At 44.9% G+C, this 21,108-nt stretch overlaps 2 protein-coding genes across 8 annotated transcripts in view; one reads left to right on the forward strand and one right to left on the reverse strand.

Moving 5' to 3' along the window:
- LOC310880783 (uncharacterized protein) overlaps positions 1-21,108 on the forward strand; it is a 302,960-nt gene that overhangs the window by 203,875 nt on the left and 77,977 nt on the right. For all 5 annotated transcript variants that reach the window (XR_014571915.1, XR_014571916.1, XR_014571917.1 and 2 more), the window contains one exon: positions 17,200-17,320. Coding sequence is in view for 1 of the 5 variants with exons in the window: in XM_083797115.1 (XP_083653241.1) it covers positions 17,200-17,320 (121 nt within the window). In the remaining 4 variants the exon portion in view is untranslated. The remainder of the gene's footprint in view (positions 1-17,199; positions 17,321-21,108) is intronic.
- LOC310880776 (vascular endothelial growth factor receptor kdr-like) overlaps positions 1-21,108 on the reverse strand; it is a 137,059-nt gene that overhangs the window by 105,430 nt on the left and 10,521 nt on the right. The window lies entirely within an intron of this gene.

The following is a 21,108-nucleotide window of genomic DNA, read 5'->3' on the forward strand; positions in this document are numbered from 1 at the left end:
ACACTAAGCAAATACCTTGTTCGTGCTAGGACCATTGGTAAGCACAGATAACAACTATTTTTAATCTCTGTTTCTCATTGTAACAGTCTTCCTTCAAGCATCCTTTAGGCACTGTCACTACCCAGTAGCTATGCCAAAAAGAGTGCTCACAAATGCTTGTGAGATCGAGTGTATCTAGGTATCGTACATAGTGACAGCCAATGTCAATATCATACCTGATTAAGAGATCCTCTTATCCCTTTTGGGCACTGCAGCACACAGAGGAGGGGAAAACTGAAAGAACAGTACCAAAGAGCACCTAACCTCTGCGTCAGATGACAAAAAAATAACATCTAGGCAAAGCACAGACCGCTGTGCTGACAGCTAAATGAAGCAGGTTCGACCAAGGCCCTGATTCCACAAGGATTTGGGCACACAAATAGCTTTTTGCACATGATTGAACTCCAGGGACTATTCATGTGTGTAAAGTCACTCTTGTGCACAGATCTGGGCCCTAGGACACATCAGGTCCCATTAGGAAGGGCTGGAAGTCAGAGTTTTAGAGCTGACTTAGTAGGGAAAGGGGAGAGGCATAGACATGTTATTTAAAAACTTTGTCCACTGCTGACAATAGATTGGGAATACTTTTGTAAGCCATGCTTGTAGCGTTTCTGAAAGTTAGAGCCCAGATCAGGAACATAATCTGTGCTCTGAAAGTGCTCAGGGGGGTCACTGGGGGCTCTATGAACAGCGTGTATGGCCCTGATCACTGTTAATGAGATGGTTGCCATTAATATGGATTGTGCTGATGAAGAGTTGCTACCTGTTCTACCTGCCAGGGAAAAACAGATGATAGCTCAGTCTCTCCAGACTGCTTTGTGTCTGCAGCACTAAATGACACGGAGGAGAGACAATGTGCTGTCCTCTGAGAGGCCAGGGAACCTCATCACAAGGACACAGCTTGAGTGCATCTGGAAAATGAACAGGTACCAGTTTTAAAGGGTATTTTCATGACTATATCCCCAAGGAAATCCTATTTCCACTAGAATTAGAAAGTTCAAGGATTCAGTGAAAAGCTGTGTGTGTTTAAACCAACGGCCTGTAATCATTTTAGGATTTGTTTGAAGGTCACCCACTATGAAAAGAGAAGACAGTACTGCTAGCATTATGGCATCACAAACCTTGCAATATTTGGTGTGTTTATTAGGTCTTCAGCTCCTGGAATCAGCTTTCACTTGTTATAATTGAGTAATTTTCTATTACTTTAGAGGCTTAAAAAGACATTAGCAAGTAAGTAAAAAGACCCACCTCTCCCTCCTTTTTGTTGTGACTTTGGGTGGGAGAAGGACATATAATTTTTGATTCTGCCAGACTCATGCATTAATAAAATATCTTATGCTCTCTATTATAAACGCAATATTTTCTAAATTAAGCATTACTGCTGGCTTTGACTTTCCCAGCAAAGAAGGGATGCTCTTGTCTTGAAGATCTTGGCTTTAAATCAGGAGCAAACTTCTTCATTTTCTTCTTTTCTGCTGGCTAGTGGGTGCTCTCTCAAGCCACCTGATGGGTACCGAGCCAGTAGGGAGGGTAAAGGCCCCCACGATGGGCTGCAGATGTGGAATGTGTGGGTCAGAAAGGGCTGTGTGAAGGTAGCTTACCCTCCAGATCTAACGTGGCTTGATCACGTTGCTCCCATTTCATGGTTTGCTCAGGGAGTTAGCTTTATCAGGTTGTTTGCTCTCCTAAGCCTCAATTCTCCATATGTATATTGAAGCTAATAATTGAAGTTGTTTGTGAAGATTTAAACTCTTCATCTTTTCCTACACATGAGCACAGCGCTTGATGTATGAGGCCGTGCCCTCCTCCTCAGGTGCTGTCACGGGCCACAGCCCTGTAGGATGCTCACACACTCCCTGCCGAGCTGTCTTTCCCAGAGAGGAGTAGGGGCCTAGGGCTTGTCCCAGCCCTGCTCTCACACGAGCTGGAAATGCCACTTCAGCAAGTGCTAGGTGTTAGGTCAGAGGTTGGACTAGGTGATCTTGGAGGTCTCTTCCAACCTAAAGGATTCTGTGATTCGGTGATTTGGTGATTCTGCTCCATGTGCTGCAAGCTGGCAGCCAAGCTACTCCCCACCAGCCTGTAATGGGAACAAACCACCACCCTCAAAACTGCCCAATACATCATCTAGGCAAGAAAGGCAAAGAGCCCACTTGCCCCCAGGTCTCTTGGGAACTTTTGAAGATTTTCTGTTTTGTTTTGCAAGAAGCATATCATCCTGTTGGCTTCTACCTGGAAGAACACAGGAATCCCCCCAGGGATTCCTGCCACAGAGATGCTCTGTGTGGGCATGTAGCCAGCCATCTGTAGGCCAGTCAGAGCTTCCATTCCTACAGCAGCTGAAGAAGTTCATACAAAATTAAATTAGTAATCAGTAACTCATCGGGAGAAATGGCTAAGATTCTTTCAGAATATCTGAATGCTAGTGTTAACCCAAGAGTATCTGCTGGCACAGCAGGCCTCATGGTTTTGTTGATTTTCCAAGGCAGAAGACCTGGTATTTGTTTAGCTGATTCGTGAGAAAGGCGAGCCGTTCCCACCCATTCTTCTCCTCTGCCTGCTACAGATACAAGTTGTGTGCAGCTCCACCAGAGGCAGGAGTTCGGATGTAAACGTTCTCAGTGACAACAACAAAAAATTCAATCATTGCTCTCAAGTGGAGGAGACATCTACAGCACAGGGAAAACAACTGCTAAGTAGAGCGAGTGTTTGAAGATAAGATAAGGCATTGGCCCTACTCTTGGGATTTGTTCCTACAAGACTTTTCCTCACCCATAGATGCATCAGCATTTCCTGATGAAGTGGCACAGGGTCACTCTGACTTCCTCCTGTAATCAGCAGAAACGCTTCAGCAAGGCCACCCGATTGCTTTGTGTGCTGACAGTTAAAAAAACACTGTTAATTAACAGGAACTTTACTCTGATTTTTGGTAATCAAAACGTAACCTTTGGAGTTTGACTACACCTGCTCAAAGGCAACTCCCTGAACGTGCAGTGCCATGAGCTTTCTCATCTTTCCATGATAGGGATCGCCGTATCAGTTGCAGATTTATGGAAAGAGGCCACAGAAAGCAGCTCTAGGTCAAAATTGTTTGGTCTTTGGTGGCAGCAGCTCATTAATCAGAGCCATTGTTTTCCCTCTGACACTGCAGAGTGTGGAGTCCTACAGAATGACAGAGATATCACCGCCCTGTGCTTATGTTGAGTTATGTAGGGGGGAGACACGTCCGTTCTTTGTGGCTGCGTGACAAGTCCAGAACTTAGATCTACAGCCATAAAATAAACATGAGATCTGGGAAAAGAGGTGGCAACATCTGCAATCATCTGCCATGCACTCAAGCACAATTTAAAGTATTTAGGAAATGCAGCAATCTCATGTTGATGGAGAAAAGGCTGGGAATGTTGTTATTTCTAGATCTAAATTATGGCAATTCCTCTGGGAAAGAGAAGACCTGGCACATCTCCACGATTAGCAAATATGCAGACCCGGTGGGAGAGAGACACACACACACACAAAAGAGACCATGCTATGTGTGAAAGACTTCAGGGGAAAAAAAAATCGAAATATGTGAGGTATGAAACTATCTTTGCCTCTCCCCCAATGTGGTCTCCTGAGAACAGCTTAGGGTTGCAGATGCAAGTGTTTCCAATGATTCCCAGACAGGATTACTTCATAGAAGCTCCGGACATAGCTTTCATTCTTCCTTGACTTGGCCATCCCGAGGAGAGGGCCCGTTCTGCCGACAGGCCTCTGAGGGAGAGCAGCACAGGCACGGGCCGGCCTTGAGGAGGAACCCACATGGCAGCAGCCCCTGCAGGAGCCCACCAGGCCTCCCCGCCGCCGGCTTCAGCCTTGGGTTCACACTGCGCTCCCACCACAGCCCACCACAGCCCCTGTCCTGCCTGCCCTTCGCCCATATGGTAAAGGACTTGCTGCTCCCTGGTCTTCAGATATAACGCAGCGTTCATCTGGAAGTGAACCTGGCCAAGGTTTTGCTTCTTTCTCCAGAGCGCCGAGTGGGAAATGGGAAGGTGGGAAGGTGGGCTCGGCCTGTCTCCGCTGGGCCCCACCAGGCTTTCCTGGGTCACCTCACATCTTTTAGCACAGGTGAACTCCTGGGAGCATATTTGTGTACTGGTGGACAGATCACTTTTATCACTTTTATCAGCCCAACACATCTTAGTAGCTACAGACACTGACCAAGTTATGAATCCTGCTTGTCAAATCCCTACACTCAGTTCCCTTTAATCTAATCTGATTGCTCTGTAGAGGGTAATTTGTATGCCGTGTACGCGGTGAAACTTAGAAAGTTTCGGATGCTATGGAAGGAACGTTTTTAAACATTTTTAATTCAATTACTTTATTATTTTGAGTAGCTATCAGCAGATTAGCTCATTTATCAAGGGTGACATGTAAGGCTGAAAGTCAACAGCAGTAATTCACAGACTTCATGTGTATCACATAGAGCAGCACTAAACACTGTGTTCACTCACACATCAATGGGATTGAATTTGGCACCTCTCTATATTTCTTTTAAAGTTATTTGTTTTGTACAGCTGCAAATAATGAAAGCAATTGTTGTGCTGACTCTGTTCCAAGAACTATTCCCCAACCTGCTCATGTGCACAGAAAGAAACAGTCACTATGGAAATCTATCTTGATTTGGGCCAGGACCTCTCGTGAAAAACAAGTAGTAAATCTGTTGATGCAAGCACTGATTTCTCTCTTGCTTCTACCCAGTTTTAACATTTATATTGGACTTTTTATCTGGAGTAATGGGGCTGCCTGTATTTGGGATAAGAGTAAATAAAGCTCTTTAGCCTGGTTATTTCATTAAAGAGAATGGATCTTTTTTTTTAAAACTTAGAGCACTGGTAGAAAAGTTTTCTGATATGTCTTCTTGTCCGTACAATTTTTTATCTTTCTAACCTTTTTCTATTGCAGTACCAGTAACCATCAGATTAAAAAAAAAAATAAGGCAGTATTTTTATTTTCTGCATGGATATGATATAGTAATATAGATATATTTTTATTTATTGATCACAACGTTACTGCATGCCTCTTGGCAGACTGAAAATGTGAATAGTGGTTTCCATATGATGGCAGCACTTGCTGCAGGGGGTACGTGGTACACCAAGGCAGCAGTAAAGCTGCTTGCAGGTCCTCTGCTTGCAAGGCAGGAGACAGGGAGCATGCAGTGGGATTTATTTTTCTGAAGGCCCAAGCAGTTGCCCTTAATTCGGTGTTCAGAAGGCATACAGCAACCCACGCACACACCAGCTAATTCATCCTGACTGCCAGTAGAGGTCAGACTTTAAGCTGGCAACATAAAATCCTAAGAGGGATTTCCCTTAGGTCCCCATAAAAGTTGCTAACATCAGAGACCAGCAGTGGTGAAATGAAATTTTTATGAGAAGTCAATAAAATAATGCTGTTTTCACACATGTCAAAGATCTGTTCTGGTATCTGGTCGTACAGGCACCCAAAGCATACTGCTGGAGTTATAAATCTAGTCTAGTCCCATCACCTTTAGAATATAATCATGAAACAACTTTCAGCAATAATTTAGAGCTATCAAACTTGTTTCAGAGGGAGACCTCTGGTACCATACAGCTTGGAAAATAACACTCATAAATTAAAAGCAAACAGAGATTAAAATAAAAGTCCTTCAAGTTAAATATGCTGGTAAATAAAGTTTCACTTGGCCATACTGCACGATTTAATGCACTGGCCAGCATTAACCCAACATACAACCTCACCTGCCATATATATGTGTATTTACAGAGCTGCTGAGGGATGATAATTTGAAATTCACCTAATCTGGCTATTTAAGTTCATAGCCAGAACATGTATTAAGAGAGAAATTTTGCATATAATATAAGGTAATATTAATGTGCAACAGTCTTTCAAACTACCGGGTCAATTAAAATATTGTACTCTAAGTCAGCATACACCTTTGACAATAAAATTTCATGATAACTCATCCTAAGTAAAAGAGTTTGGAAAAGTGTAAGATGGATACCTAGAGAGACATCAGAATGATCAGAGAGGAACAGGAGAGAGAAATTACGCCATCTCTCAAAGTCTAGTTTAGCAAAAAGTGTGTTTCTTTGAATTGTAAGGACTCTGCCTTCAGCCTCTGCCTGTGTGTATCAAGTGAGGAGGATGCTCACTCCTGTTCCTCCTCTACCATCCGCAGACTAAATTGGTGACTCCCAAGTCTCTTCTTTTTTCATCAGCCACTTTCTCAAGAGACCGTTGGGAAACCCTCAAACTAGTTGTAACATATCCTTAAGCCCTGGACAGCATACAGTGACCTTCACAAGATCTGAAAAAAGATGCTGTTAGCCCAACTGATGGGGTTTATCAGGATATGCCATGTGGATCCGTTCTGGATCCCATCTTTCCTTTGTACATGGAAATTATTTGTTTGCAGTGATTTGAGTCAGTAAAGCCAGATGAGGCTTGAGAGGGAGAGTAACAGAGCCTTTCATTTGGTTTGGCTTGGTGAAAACTGCCTAGATGAGACAGACACATTCCAAAACTTGGTAGCCTGGGCCTTCAATGGACGTGAAGTTCAATGAGGAAATCTGTTCAGTGGCACACAAGCCAAAAAAAAAAGGAAACTTATCCCTACAGCTAAGCTGGTGGCTCGTCTCCAATGAAGATGAAAAGAATTCATTGCTGCAGAGATGTTTGTTTTTAGGAAAGCATGGGTTTACTCGCTGGTTGCGAGTTATGATTTTAGAGTATCATTTTCTCTGTGTTCTTTGATGTTCAGTCAAGGATCAACAGCCCAAATATATGGAAGAGAACAGTTAAGATACTAAATATACGTGTCTAGATCTCAGCTTTGTGTCTTGACTCTGACATCTCAGGTGTCAGGGATGATTCTTAGGCAATTTTTGTCTCAACATTGTATGAATGTTCTGCCAGTTTTCCATATCTCAAGCAAAACTTTGGTATGGTTTAAACGATAATCTGTCATTTTTCTAATCTGATTATTTGACAGGTTGTCTAAACCTGAAGACCAAGAGCCCTCTCAGTAGATTTGATACTACTTGCTTGCACAGCACACTGTAACGGGACCTTTCGGTGCTACAATGATAAAACTTGTAAATCGGAGTGCTTAACAGGAAGGGTTGGGATCACGGGAGGTCCAATACCAAGGGCAGCTATTTATCTACTTTTACAGTTGCAACTGCTAAGAGTCTAGGGAGAGGAAAGAAAATCTTCCCAACGTTGTGCTATCAGCCTGTCTAATTCATTTCCCAAAGGAAGCAACCATCCCTATCTTTAGGACTATTTAAAATTAGATGAGATAAAGCGCTAGGAGATGTCCTTCAGAAAACATTTGCTAGTGACCTACATGAAGCAATCTCCCAGTGCTTCAGCTGCCACATCTAGGGCTGTATTGGGGCCACACTGTCCCGCTCAGATGGCCTGCCAGGGCCGGTCTCTTCTTTCCAAACTGCTTTGGTACTGCTTCAGCGCTGCTGGGACTCAAAGGCAGAGTGGGCGTGCTGGGCTTTGGACTCAACTGTCCATAAACCAAAACTCAGAAGAGGACTGCAGCTGTTTCTAAGAAACACAAGAGCTGAGAGAGGAATTTGGATGAGGGTCTGCTGAGTGCTAAGAGGGTGGCTTGCAAAACAGCCTCTGACCGTACTTCATGGCTAAATCCCAATCAAGCCATCAAGCAAGCTGACTGCCCGCTGCCCACCAAGTGCTCGTGGGTTAGTTGTTCAGAAAGGCTGCCGCTTGTCCCGGGCCACGTGCCCTGAGGTTTCCTGCTTGGAGCCTTGCTGGTACGAATCCAGCAGTCAGCCCTGCTCCCTGGGGGTGTCGGTGGGTCGTGTAAGCGGCATCGTGCAACACACCAGTGGAAACCGGGTAATGTGTATTCTCAGGCCTTTTGCAGAGTGCTAAATTCCTCCTCTCCATCACCCAGCCCTCTTTTCTAAGAAAAATATCAGCTTGCATGGAAACACTTCTTTGTACAGAACATCTGTGTCCTCCTGCTGATGAATCACTGACCTGCAGAAGGAGGAGGCCAAGGGAAGGTCACGAGAGGGACGCAATCAGAATGGGGAAGGTGGATGGTCACAGTGAAAGAGAACGAAGGCACACATCCAGTTAGCACTATTTTATTAGTTTTTCTGGGGCTATAAATCCAGAAGTAAATGAGCCAGAGCCTCCCAAGATCAGGCCAATTGATGAACCACACTAAAGAGCAATGAATTTGATCAAATCACAAAGATCGTATGTGTCAGAAAAGTGCAAATTCCAAATGACAGTGAAATCTGCTTGGCAGGTAATGCCTCTGTTTTCTCTGTTTCTTAACATAACCCATTAAGAAGAAATGGGCTGAAACCAACTTTGGACTTGACGCTGGAATCTGTTTTCGATCAGCTCTGTGTTCTGCTTCTGTCGGCTTTGTGTGCCTGTCTCAAGAGGTTTTACTTTTTTTTTTTGGTTTGTTTTGAAGGGTGGGAGGTTGCTATTTTGGGAGATGAGATAAAAGCTGTTTGCTCACAAAGGGGAGAGAGAACCTAACGATCTGCTTAAAAACCAGTCCCCGATTCAGTTAGGTTTCTGCATCCCCAGGCGACGTTACGTTATCTCCTGCCTGCAACCTCCCTGTGTAGTTTGGCCTAACTAGGTCTGCAAGCTGGTTTCCTCGCTGGTTTGCATTAAGCTGGAAAGTACCAATCAGACCCAGGGAATTGTCTGCAAATATTTTGTGAAATCCTTCGTAATGACAAAGTCCATCAGGCCGTGGAGCAGGGCTTCAATCGCTTCCTTGCAGCCTCCACCACAGCTACCCTGACATGACCCCAGCTGCTCCCCTGTTTGTTAGGCTTCTCTGCAGCTGTGACATAATGTTTTTGATGGCAGGGCTTGGAGGAATTCTGCTTGTGGCAAAGCAGGAATCTGCTTCGAATTAGCACTGCACATATTTATCAAGTCTACATAGCATGGCTGCCTGTTGACAAAAGTCCCTTCCTCTGTCCCCTGCCGGTTTCCAGATTCGCTCGCTTGCCCTGTGAAGGTTCGGAGGAAAGGCAGCCGCCGGTGTCTGAGCGCAGCCTCCCACAAACCCGGAGCAGGGCGGCAGGTGGGTGATCCTCCAGCTGGGATGCCCTGAGCTGAGCCTGCTTCTTTAGGGCCAGATCCTGGTTCTTGGTTTGACCTCGAGGGGCTCTGTGGGGGGCTCACGCACTTCAAGGCTACCTCGGCTCGCTGCCCTGGTACTGGCTGTATCCTCCCTGCTGCTGCAGCAGAGCAACTCCCTCTGCAGCCAGGTTGGTTGGCTCGCAGCAGCTCACATCATCATCTGAAGGAACCACAGCACCAGGGAGACGATTGCACAGTGCCTCTGGAAGCCATGCATTTGCCTTGTGGGACCCTGCTTTTAAAGGTTCTTCACTGACTTTCAGGAAGAGAAAACATTGCTGGGCACCCAGCAGCAGACCCGGTTTGCATTAAAGCCACCTACGCCGCTTAGCAAAAGCTGGGCAGGAAATTCTTCTTTTTCATGTCTAAATATTTAAGATCTATTTATTTATTTTAATTCCTGTTGTGCATAGGGATAAAACAAAAATCCTTCAAAGGTTTTTTTTATTATTATTTTTTTATTTTTATTATGAAAAGCAGCAACAGAAAAAGACTCATCTAAAAATAGCCATATATTTAGGGCAGCCCCCGGTAGTTGGAGACACAGATTCAAAGGCTTGATTCCGCCAAGGAACATGGTGTCTCCAGCATCCTACGCATGCATCTCAATGACAGGGGCATGGTGTCGCTGGGCTGCGAGCAGAAAAACCATCCTGGCTGGAGAACCTTTCCTGGAAGACTGCATTTACCCCAGTCACTTTGGACACAAAATTTTGTCACAGTGTAATTTTCTAATGAAAATTTTCTCTCGTGTTATAAAAACCCAGACCGGTTCTATTACTACTGATTTCAAACACAGCAGAAATAAGCCCACTGCTGTTTTCTTTTCCTAAAAATTTCCCTTCTCAGCCCAAGAGTTTATTGCAGTGCTCATAGATAAAACGTGCAGTTGCTCTCTGAAGAATAAGATCAGTTCTTGTGCTGGATAGTTATGGAAATCAACAAATGTGACTCTAAGAGCAATTAAATGAAGAAAGCAGCTCCTGTTTTTGGAACTCTCTCCTGACTATTTCTTGCAGAGTAACAGAAGCCCTGATAAAAAACACAGATCTGTATGAAAATGTCGAGGAGAAAAGAGAACCATGGAAGCTAAGTGAGCTCTGAATGAAAGCAAAGAGAACACCACTACCAAGAAAGAAAAATGTCACCACGTGGATTCAGGCAGGGAATAGTACCAAGGCTGGAGACGGAAGAATAATGGAAATGCACACAGACAATTAACAAGGTTCCTTCCCATACTGAATCCATGCACAGAGCCGTGAACTGCTGCACTAAGAACCCAGAGAAGCGATTCTGATAAGGAAATCCAGATCTGAGGCCCTGCAGAATAAGCGAATGGCTTGTCAAGGCAGAGCACACATTAGCTGGAGTCCTTACTTGATCTTTCAGAGGCCTGTTCCCTTGGTACCATTTTTAGCATGGCATATGAATTTTGGCCTGTGGACTATGCTACTGAAGAATTTCTCCACATGCTAAAGAAAAACAGGTTTTCTGTGTCTCTTGCTGAGTATGGTGGTACCTGTGTGCTACACGTATCTGAGGACGAGGGGGAAGCAAAGCCAACTACAGTCAAACAGATGCATTGAAAAAGCAAGTACTGCACAGTCAGTTAAAGGTGTTTTTTTTTTTTTCTTTTTTTTTTTTCTGTATGTGTAGTAAGTTCCCGCAGACGCCTGGATCTGCACAACCAAGCCAGAATGAGACCAGCCACTAGGCTAGCCAACAACATGCAATACTTTGACTCAAAGAAACATGCTTGCTTTCCAGCTGGAAAGAGAAGCTGACCATTTTGCTGCACTCTGAAGATATTGAAATGTTTATATCAATTTAAAAACAGACTCTTGCAGAGAGTACAAAAATAAAGAATTTTCAGGCGGAGACCTCAGAGGCCAAGTTGTAAACCCTTGGCTAAAAGGTCTTAGGGTAGAAACAACTGCAGAGCATTAACTGCATAGCAGTGGTTCATACAGGAGCCGTAAGAGTAAAGACAGTATTTAGGAAGATTGTGAGGCATTTCATGTGGGCTTTAGTGCAAGGTCACAGGATGTAAGAAGCTTCGGGAGTGTCCAAAAAAAAATTTTAAGTTGTTTGAGAGTTAAAATAGCTGTACGCCAAGCACCAATCCTGCAAACCTGATTCACGAGAGCTGCTGTGTTGCTATGAACATCTGTCCTGTGGGACATGACTGGTTGTCCAGGTTTACTGCACCTTGCAGCCCAAAATAAAGAGATTGGAGCCACTGGGCAATGGCTCGGTAATTAAGGGGCAGGTTCCACTGTGAGGAAACAGAAACTCAGATGTGCTCACAACACCTCCGGGAAGAAGGATAGCAAATAGTTTTTGGCATTCTTAACTTAACTGAGCTATTTTATAATTACAAGTCCTTAAAACAAGTATTAGATCTGTTTAGCTTTTTAAAAATCTTTCTAAAAGGTTTCTGTTTGTTTTTCCAAAAGTTTTGTTTGTTTGTATTTTGGCCATGAAAATACAATTCATCTTAAGGAATTTAATGTGATTGTACAAAGATATCAAAAAAGCATGATTCAATAGCCTATAGCCTGTTACATGGCTCTTAAAAACATGATCCATTTCATACAAGCAAAACAGTACTCTCCTGATATGTGACTGCCACACAGCCCCATATCCACACAGGAGAAGTGCTAATGTTTGGGTGCCCTCCTAGGGCCTGACTGGAATTATTTTTTCTGCTGCACCTCAGCTGATTTTCTCCCACTCTCCACGAGCAGTAATGCAGACTGTACAGCCTGGTGTGCTTGCAAGTTAACAATGGTAAGCATAACGTGTTTACTTTTTAAAAATGTGTATGTATGAGTAATTCTCTGTATGATTCATTTAGCTGTCTTTGTTGTACCTTAGACCAGTCACACGGTTATTTTAGAAGATATTTTATTTTATTACTGCAATGAACAAAGGAACTTTCTCTTTTCCCTGGTTTTCACAAAAATGTGCTATGTTAGGAAGGGGTCAAAGAGAAAGACGGAGAATTTTCTGGTTTTCCTTTGAAGTCACCAGTTCTGAGCTTGGTTAGTAGCTTCCATGTGTCCTATATGGGCTTGGACGCTCCCGAGCCAGTGAGCTGCAGTAGGGATTGCATGCAGCTATGACTTCAATCTCTAGCCCTTCCTGGGCATCGTATTCATGGTGAAGCAAGGCCAGTTACAGTAGATCAAGACTGACTCTTGCACTGGAAACAGCATTTTAATCTCTTAGACTTTCCTACTTTCCATGAATCTTACAAGCATGCTGCCACGTGCCTTCCTATTTTGGGAGCTTTATTCATTCTGGTTCAAAAGGAAAAGAAATTTGCAGGTGTGTTGTCATATGGTAGAAGGATTATAGCTGTAATTCAGATACCTAGCAACAAAATAGAAGAAGGCAATGAGAAGGCTCATGTAGGAACCTTCTGTTTGCAAACTTCTGCAATATACTAATTTTTCTGTTCCACTGATGCTTCCTTAGCTGAACATTTAGTATCGAAAACTTGAATCCTGAGGATTTGGACAATAGTAAAATGCAAAGCTTCTTTCTCCCCTTTAAGCCCTGCTTGAACGGTGAGGTTTAGGATCTGCAATCTGTGCTGACCCTCCAGGAGAGCTGCAGGAAGAGGGAGGAAGGGAAATTGTTTTGTATTCAGATCCAAATATAAAATCAGCTCAATGTTCTTTTCTCCCTCATCAAGAGACTCACATTCCTTCCCTCTCGCAGCTTCCCCCGACACTGCAAAATCAGTGCGTTTGGGTGAGTCCTTAAAGCAAAGTCCAACAGAAAAAAGTAATCCAAGTACAAAGTTGAATGTTCTTCTATTTAAAATGCAAAGAGGATAAAATCTGCAGCTTTAGTTCTTTTGTTTTCTTAAAAGAAAAGACCTCTTACCCCAGTCCTGTGCAGGATTTGGCAAAAGAGAGAAAGGTGCTTTCAGTTACCAAAGCCCTCGGACGTCTCACTCTCATTAAAAACCGCGGTGAGTCTCCTCCTGAAGCTCAAAGCTTTGGTTACCCACCTTCCCCACCCTTTCTGTTCTCATACCAGGCTGGGACTGGGGCTGGCTTTGAGAAAAGCCAGGGAGTATTTTTTTTTTGCCATTGTATTTTCATGGCCAAACACCAGGAGTCAATCTAGGAGGAATCCACAAGGTGCCAAGAAGCCCTGAAATTCTGGCTCTCTCCTAAGAGCTAAACCTAACGCACTATGGCAGGACCTGTTCTTCCCAAAGCAGAGATCAGCTGCTAGCACCTCTAAGCCACGGAGCCGTGGGAGGGCAAAACTTGGAGCTGCTGCCTTGGGTGCACCCCTCACCCCCATTCACAGGGGTTCACTGTGCACACACATTCAGCTCGGCCTTCTCATAATGTGCTTTCATCTCTCCCCATTTTTAAGAAAGCACTGAGCACCCCACCCTGTCCTACAACAACTGTTGAGCTATTTACCACTCTGAAAGGAAATCCCATGTCACAACCCCTAGGAGCGCAAGGAATAATGTCCGGAATTCCTTTATCTGTGACTAGGCCTGGCGCACAGTCTCTTTCCCGTCTCTTAAGTATACACAAATATATTCTTTTCTTTTGTCAAGGCAATGGGCCCAGATTTTAATGATGGTTTATTAAAAAATAATTTTTAAAAAAAGGTTTTGGCAGCGCTCAAGAACAAACGTTCTCTGTGTTTAGGCCCCTTTGTTATTCAAGGTGAAAAGTGGCTAGAAGGGAAAATGAATCACTGGTCTTTGCCCTCCATAGTAAATTTGACCTCCACTGTTTTAACAGCACCTAAAACTGGTGTTTGGGGCTAACCAGGGAAACGATGCGATAAATCTCATGGCTGCTCCCTATGATGGTTTTGCTTAAATTGGTCAAATCATCTCTTTGGGCATTGCAGTCTTTTTTTAACCTTCAGCTACAAGGCTCCTGCTCAGGTCTCCATGCCAAGTTCTGCTCAGCTAAAGGTTGTGCTTATCACTTGCTGGCAGCCTGCAGAGTGAAGGAGTAAAAGACGGGCACTACCAGTTCTGGGGGCAGCGCTGCCCTGGGCTGAGAGAATGGAAAGGAGGGGAGACGCCACGTGTAAGCGCCCCCATGTGCGTGGGCACGGCGCTCCTCACACACACCAGGCCTCGCAGCGCTGCTTCATGGCGGGAGGCAGGGGGAGGCCCTCACACCACTGCTCCATGAGGGAGGCAGGTGGAGGCCCTCACACCACTGCTCCATGACAGAAGGCAGGTGGAGGCCCACCTGTCCAACCGAGCTGTCCTCCCAGCACTGCCAGGCCTCCCTGCCATGTTCGTGCCCTTTCAGCCCAGCAGCTTGAAGCCCCATGGCATGACCCGTGGACATCTTGGAGGCAGCTGCATCGGCGTCGACTTTTGCCTCCTTCCAGGCCAGCAGAACAATGCAACCTGGAGCACCAGCTCCAGGGGAGAGGGGAGGGAAATCTATAGTAGGAAACGGCTGGGAGCGAGGAAGTTGCAACAGAAATATTGGCACCAGCAGGCTGAGGGAGGTGGGGGAGGCAGGCAGGAGAAGGAATCTTTCCAGGAAAAGAACATTTGAATCAGATACTTCCAAAAATAAAATATCATTGTGTCGGAGAAATGTTTTAAATATTGGCAGCGCTGCTGGCTTGGCCCGCCACTCTTTTCAGTGGATACAGCACTCTTGCAAATCAGTTTGAAAAAAGTGTTTATGATCCTTCACTGTCGAGTCCTCCCATGCAAAGAGAAAGACGCACGCCAATGGGGACCGCAGAGCTGCCCCAAGTGATTCATGGCACTCACTTCTCACTGGGTGGTGATATTAGAAAGCTGACAGCCTTGTTGCAGTACAAATAACTCACCAGCTGGAGTTTGCTGGCTCTTTTATTTATATTCCTACAGCACAGAGGCAATGCCAGATGTGCTGTCCCTGATTCGTGTGTATTATGTTTGATGTCTCTCATCAGAAACAACGCTGGGCTAAATCCAGAAACTAAACTGTTTTTAGCAGAGATAAATATTTAGGCAAGTCAGTGATTGGCAAGAGTCTGTCCCTCCCTTCGCATTGCCTTTCAAACTGAAATAAAGGTAGCAGCTCAACATAAGCACATCAAAGATCTTGTCTACACGGGGGAAGCGTGGTACGCTCTCACTGCCGGCTGAGCCACTGCTATCCAGCAGGCTCCAAAGAAAGGGGAGGATTTGGCAAAAGGGTGCCTTCCAGGGGCTGAAACCAGAGCATTTACACTGCATCCCATCTACGAGCTGGACCACAGCATCCAATTAGCACCTGCTCTTATCTGTGTGCTGTCAGGCTTTCTCCTGTCTCTGGGGCATGACAGACTGTGTTGCTCCTAGATGCTATCACAGACTCTGACAACAGGGAGGGAATAAATCACGCTGCTTGCCCTGCCTTTTGTCAGGTGTGGGTGTGTGTGTAATACACTGACTTTGGATGCCTGTTAGTGGTAAGTCTTGATTTTCCTTTGCCCTGTGTGCTCTGGTCCTTGAAGTGTATGTATAGCACAAAGGTTTCAGTTGTAGGACACTGTATGGAGAGGCTGCATGCATAGGTTTTTTTCCTGACTTGCTGACAAAATCACTCATTTCTCCACTCACAGAGTAAACTACACTATGTGACTAACTCCAGCACACTCCTCTGAGCTTTGTCCCAAGGTCTCCTGAGAATGGCGTCTCTTTCCTACATTGGGATCCTCCACAATGAGATACTTGCACAGCTCTGTCTTGCCCATCCTTCCCACATCATAGGGACTGGCAAGAAGCCTTTTCAGAGCAGGAAGGATGGTCTGACTGTGCAAGGCTCACGTGAAGGGACTGAAGGAGAAATTCAGGTGGATCTTCTCTCATTCAAGTCAGCCATTTCACTATGGCACAGCTCTAGGACTACCCTGCTTACAACAAAAATACACAGGATACTCTGAACTCCTAAGGGAGATGACTAGGTGTGGGAATTCAATTCATGCAAATCAGAGCAAACTAGTCCCTGCCGTTTCCCCACACTGTCACTTTGTAGTCAGTAGCAGATTGAAGGTTACCTCACTCGTGACTGGGCTTGTATTTCACAACTTAATTTGCTTGACCTTATTTTCCAGACTGTCACATGCAATGAGGAGATGAGCCCATATATTACAGACCACCTAGGCTTATGTTGACTGTGCTGGATCACAAACACTCCTGCTTCCCATGTCCAAAAGACTCAACTCAGTATTTCATCAGCATTGTCCCCAAAAGGGAAACCCATTTCTATATGGTCATGGACTTATTACAAAGGTTCTGCATCACCTTGACTGCTTCAAAGAGATGAGACTGTAGTGCAACAAAACTAGAAGGCAGTTCTCAGTTTCACCAGCCCAGGGTTTCAAACTGCATGCATGTCATTCCTAGCAATGCTGATTTTGGATGCAGGTACTATGGAGAGTACACAATCTGATGATACCAGTTATGAAGGCGAACAAGCATCAAAAACTTAGCACAAGTACCCAAAGTCCTGGATAGAGGGGTTCAGAAATACCTCCCTATTTTGTATCCTGCCCAATATCTGCTTTTGAACAAGGTCAGAAGAGATTGTTATTCCCATCAGAGTGTTTCTGTGTTGAAATGTGGAATTTCTCAGGAATTTTTCATTAACATTGGCTTTGGCAGATAAAATATTGGCTATGCCAAAGACAACAAGCTTGGGAATATGTTGATCTTGAGCACAAAGATACTGTACTTAGCGCTGCAGTTCACAACAAATGGATTGCCCCAACTGACAAGTAGAATAATAACCATGTATATTGATAATGCCCAGGTGTTTTGTTTTATGTATATATTTTCTTCCTAATTAAAATGATAGAGTAGCATATTCAAATAAAAACTCATGCTGTCCCATTTTAAGTGAGAGAAACCATTCAGTGAGAGATTAAGAAATTTTAATTCTAATTTAGCTTGGTGTAAAGATCAACTTTCAACCTCCTCAATAACACGCTCTTTTTTAGATGGTGTAACTACACGTGAGAAGTGCCATATTGTTGGCCGAGTATATCTGAAGAAGTGGCTGAATGAGCGCTTAGTGTCCCGTAGCCTTTCTGGACTTGCTTCACAAATGGAGTTTACCAGGTGAGTGTGGAATTTGTGTTCACCATTGTCCATAAACCCATCTCACCCCAGGTCTCTTGGCACTGGAGGCTCCTGTGACAGTCATTCTGGGAGGGAGACTTCTCCCCTTTTGCTAGACATTGTCAGGATACCTCAATACATCCCTCACCCTTAAGTGATCGCCACACCAGGCTTCAGTGAGACATGTAGGTCCCTGAGGCATCTTTCTGCACTTTGGGCTCTGTCTCTGCAGCCTTCTGCAGAGGACTACTGCAGAGTTACTTTATTCCCAGAGCCTTGCAGCATGCCGTTTCTTTCTTCAGCCACTTCACAACCCCACTCACACTGTGGCTCTGTGCTTTCTCTCTCTCCAAACCCTAACTCTAGACACTCCCCAGGTCCAATACACGTCCCACCAGGGACTTCCCCCCACACTGGCCAGGACTGGAAAGTTTGGCCAGTCCTCAATGTTTCCTGGCAGCCCCTTCACAACCCCACTCACAATGGGACTCCGCTCTCTCTCTCCAAACCCTAACCCTGACCCTAACCCTTCCTCTAGACAGTGCCCAGGTCCAACACCCACCATCTTTTGCTTTCTCCATGGCTATGCTCACCCTCCAGGAGCCTTTTAGGGTGAAGGTCCAACTTCCTGTGCTGAAAAATGGGGAAGTCTTTTGTGGAAACTGATACTTAAGCCCTAGCTTAAGGTTTGGGTAGGAGCGGACTTCATAGGAAAACACCCAAGCCTGAGAAAGGTCTGTGCCAAAATGGCAATAACAATAATAATCGTAGCAGTCTGCATTTCTAAGATTAGTTGTGTGATTGCTTACAAAGGGATTTAACCTTGCAACATGTTTGTGAGGTTGATAATTAATTGCTATTATATACTGCTGGAAACTGAAGACAGATAAGATAAGTATCTTACTTAAGGTCATACAGGAAGCCTGCAGCATGGCAGGAATTAGAAGTCAAGTTAATTGGCTCCCAGTTGTGTGCTGAGCTGCAGGATCATACATGGCCAGCCTCTCTTCAGTTCCATAGGGGCTGGAAAGAGCTGACACTAGCAAATACCTGGTGTGGACTGCAGCGTCCTCTCCTGTGAGGGTGGCCAGTGGGGCAAGCACATGGGGCAAGGAGGAAGTAGCATGCAGCAGTATTTTAAGCCTTTGCTGCATGCTGCTCATTCCTCTTCCTGAAAAAAACATGCAAATTCTAGAACAAGCATACTCCCAGAAAGAGGGATTTCTCCTTTTGCTTCCTCAATTTTGATAAATCCACTATTTGTTGCACAGTCTGATAACGTACCTTATTTCTACTGGGGTGAATGCACTAAGAATACAAATGGGCTATAAGGATGTGAGGGCTACCTTCCTCCTCTGAGGAGGGGAAACTCCTCCTGAATGTCAGCACAAACACTCAGTCACACTCCAGGCTCATTAACCAGCTCTCCAAAAAGCACCTCCAACATAGATGTGCACAGGGGAGACGAGAACAAACTCTCAATCTGGAATCCTTTAACTGTAACAGACACTCAGCAGGGGAATCCATTAGACAGGAGCTGAAAATTAGCTTTGCAAATTTCTCTGTGCCAGAAGACACAGTCAAAATGAAAACCAAGAGGCTTTTTGGGCTATGGTTGCAATTGAAGTGACACTGCATCCATTTGCATATGTGTGTGCATGTGTATGTGTGCTTCATTATTCCTCCAAGGAAAGCTACAGCGTATGTATGGGCCAAGAGGCTGAGAGAGGCACTGCATTAAAAGAAATTCAAGAAAAACTGTAGCCTTGCAAGCCCTGTGCATCAACGCCATGCACCTGGTGGTACCCAGGTAAGCAGACTCTGCAAGGCAGTGTTAGCAGGGAGTGGTGTGTGAGACACACCTTTTGGAAGGGACAGGCAGCATTTCAGAGGTAGGCGTCACACTCATCAGACTGTTCAAAGGTGTTTGCAGGAGATAGGGTAACAATGACTGACCTAGTCTCTAATCTTTTTCATCAGCTTGGCTCTGTTCCCATGCAAAGTACATGAGAACAAAACATGTTAGTGCAAAAGAGCAGCAGAGAAACCCAAGTTCTGTAGCAGTCTGTCTGGAGGACAGGGGAGAAATTCATTTCTGACAGTTCAGGCACTGCCTACGGCGGTATCCCATTCCTAATCATTACAACCTTAAATGCCTCAATATCCTTGTAGCTTTAAATGGCTTCTTCTCTGGTGATGGAAGCGAAAGATGAAGTAACAATGTGGCTCCCACCACTGCAGTGCCTGAGCTGCGTTTTCTCTTCATAATGTTTATTGCCCCGACTTTCCAGGGAGGAGGGAAAGTGCTGATTGCCCTGATTTACAGAAGGGCAGAGGCACAAAAGCAGCAAACATCTCTGTTCTGGAGTTAGCCATCTGTCAAAAACATTGCAGATGTGCCCCCAGGGGAGCTCCCCCAAGGCATTTCTCAAAGGACAGGGAACCGAAGTTGAGCTGCTTCCACGTCGCAGCTTACATCCAATCCCCTTGACCATCTCGGTTGGTTTGGAGCACAGCACCTGGCCAGCACCACCCCATCTCCTTCCCAGCTCAGCCAAAATCCTGCAGACCTGGCCTGGTCTCCTCTGCTTCTGGCCCTCCTCGCATCACCAACGGCATCATCGCCACCGCATCTGCCCGAAGCACTTCCACCCTCAACCTCGGCTGCAGGGAGGCTGCTGGATGTGCAGTGTGTCTAACAAGACAGCAGTTCAAGGCAGAGGAAGACATAAAACCAAATTATGCCCGACTCCATGTTCCTAAGAATGCAAAGGAAATGCAGCCAAAAATGAACTATACAGCTACAGAAAGTTAATGTATGCTCATTTGTGTATCAGAGCATTGTCCAGGGGAGCTCTCAGTTTCCTCTCAGGATCTATAATGAATAGGCCTATAAGAGAATGTTATGGCAGCAGAGATTTCTCTTTTCCTACTATTTAACTTAGAACAATATAGAATCAAAACAAAAAGGCAGCCTTTCAAAGACTAGCAGTACAATACACGCTAAAGGACATCACTTCAACCTTAAATGAAAGAGCCCAGGAGACCTTTGCCCTGTGTATGCTGAGAATTCCTCTCCCTTGATCATATACATGGCAAGGAGATTGCTGTCTGAGATACGTCCTCGCATCCCGCCACACCCCGGTGTCACAAACTTGCTTTCGCTACCAGCAGATGACAAGACCAGAACCCAGATAAGCAGAAAGATTTTCAAACAGGAAAGATGACGAAAGGAATTAGGCTGTTCTGGGCTCTCCTGAAGTTGCTCTCTGACCCCTTTTGCTGTCTCTTTTTACATTTGGTTAGCCTTGCTCTAAATTTAGGGAGGCCTTGTATGGTGACACCAGACAAGACTGGGAATTAAAGAAGCAGCAGCCCAAAACAATGGCTCTGCAAGTCGTTATCTGCCTGATTCATCAGGGTGAAGTATTTATCCCTAATGGTAATGGTGATGGCTTTAATTGTGGCATTATTAACTGCTAGCTAGCTAGCATTGCTGCTCAAAGGATGCAGAATAAATGCACAGAAAGAATTCAACCACTACATCAGAAATGTCCAGAACCTAGAACAGAAATCCCAAGGTCCTAGGAAAAAAACCTCAATTTTTTCCTTTATGCAGATTCTCATGCACTGCACTGTGTATTAAAGATTACACTTTGCCTTTTGTTCAGGAAAAGGGCTTGTTCCCAACGCTGGTGGTTTCCATCTTATCAGGTGCACAGCGCGGTTGTGCTAGGTGTGACCCAGGGAAGGAGAAGCCGTGTGAGGAGGAGGAGGGGTAGTGACTG

Source organism: Anser anser, assembly GCF_964211835.1.
Source record: "Anser anser genome assembly, chromosome: 13".
Classification (NCBI taxonomy): Eukaryota; Metazoa; Chordata; class Aves; order Anseriformes; family Anatidae; genus Anser; species Anser anser.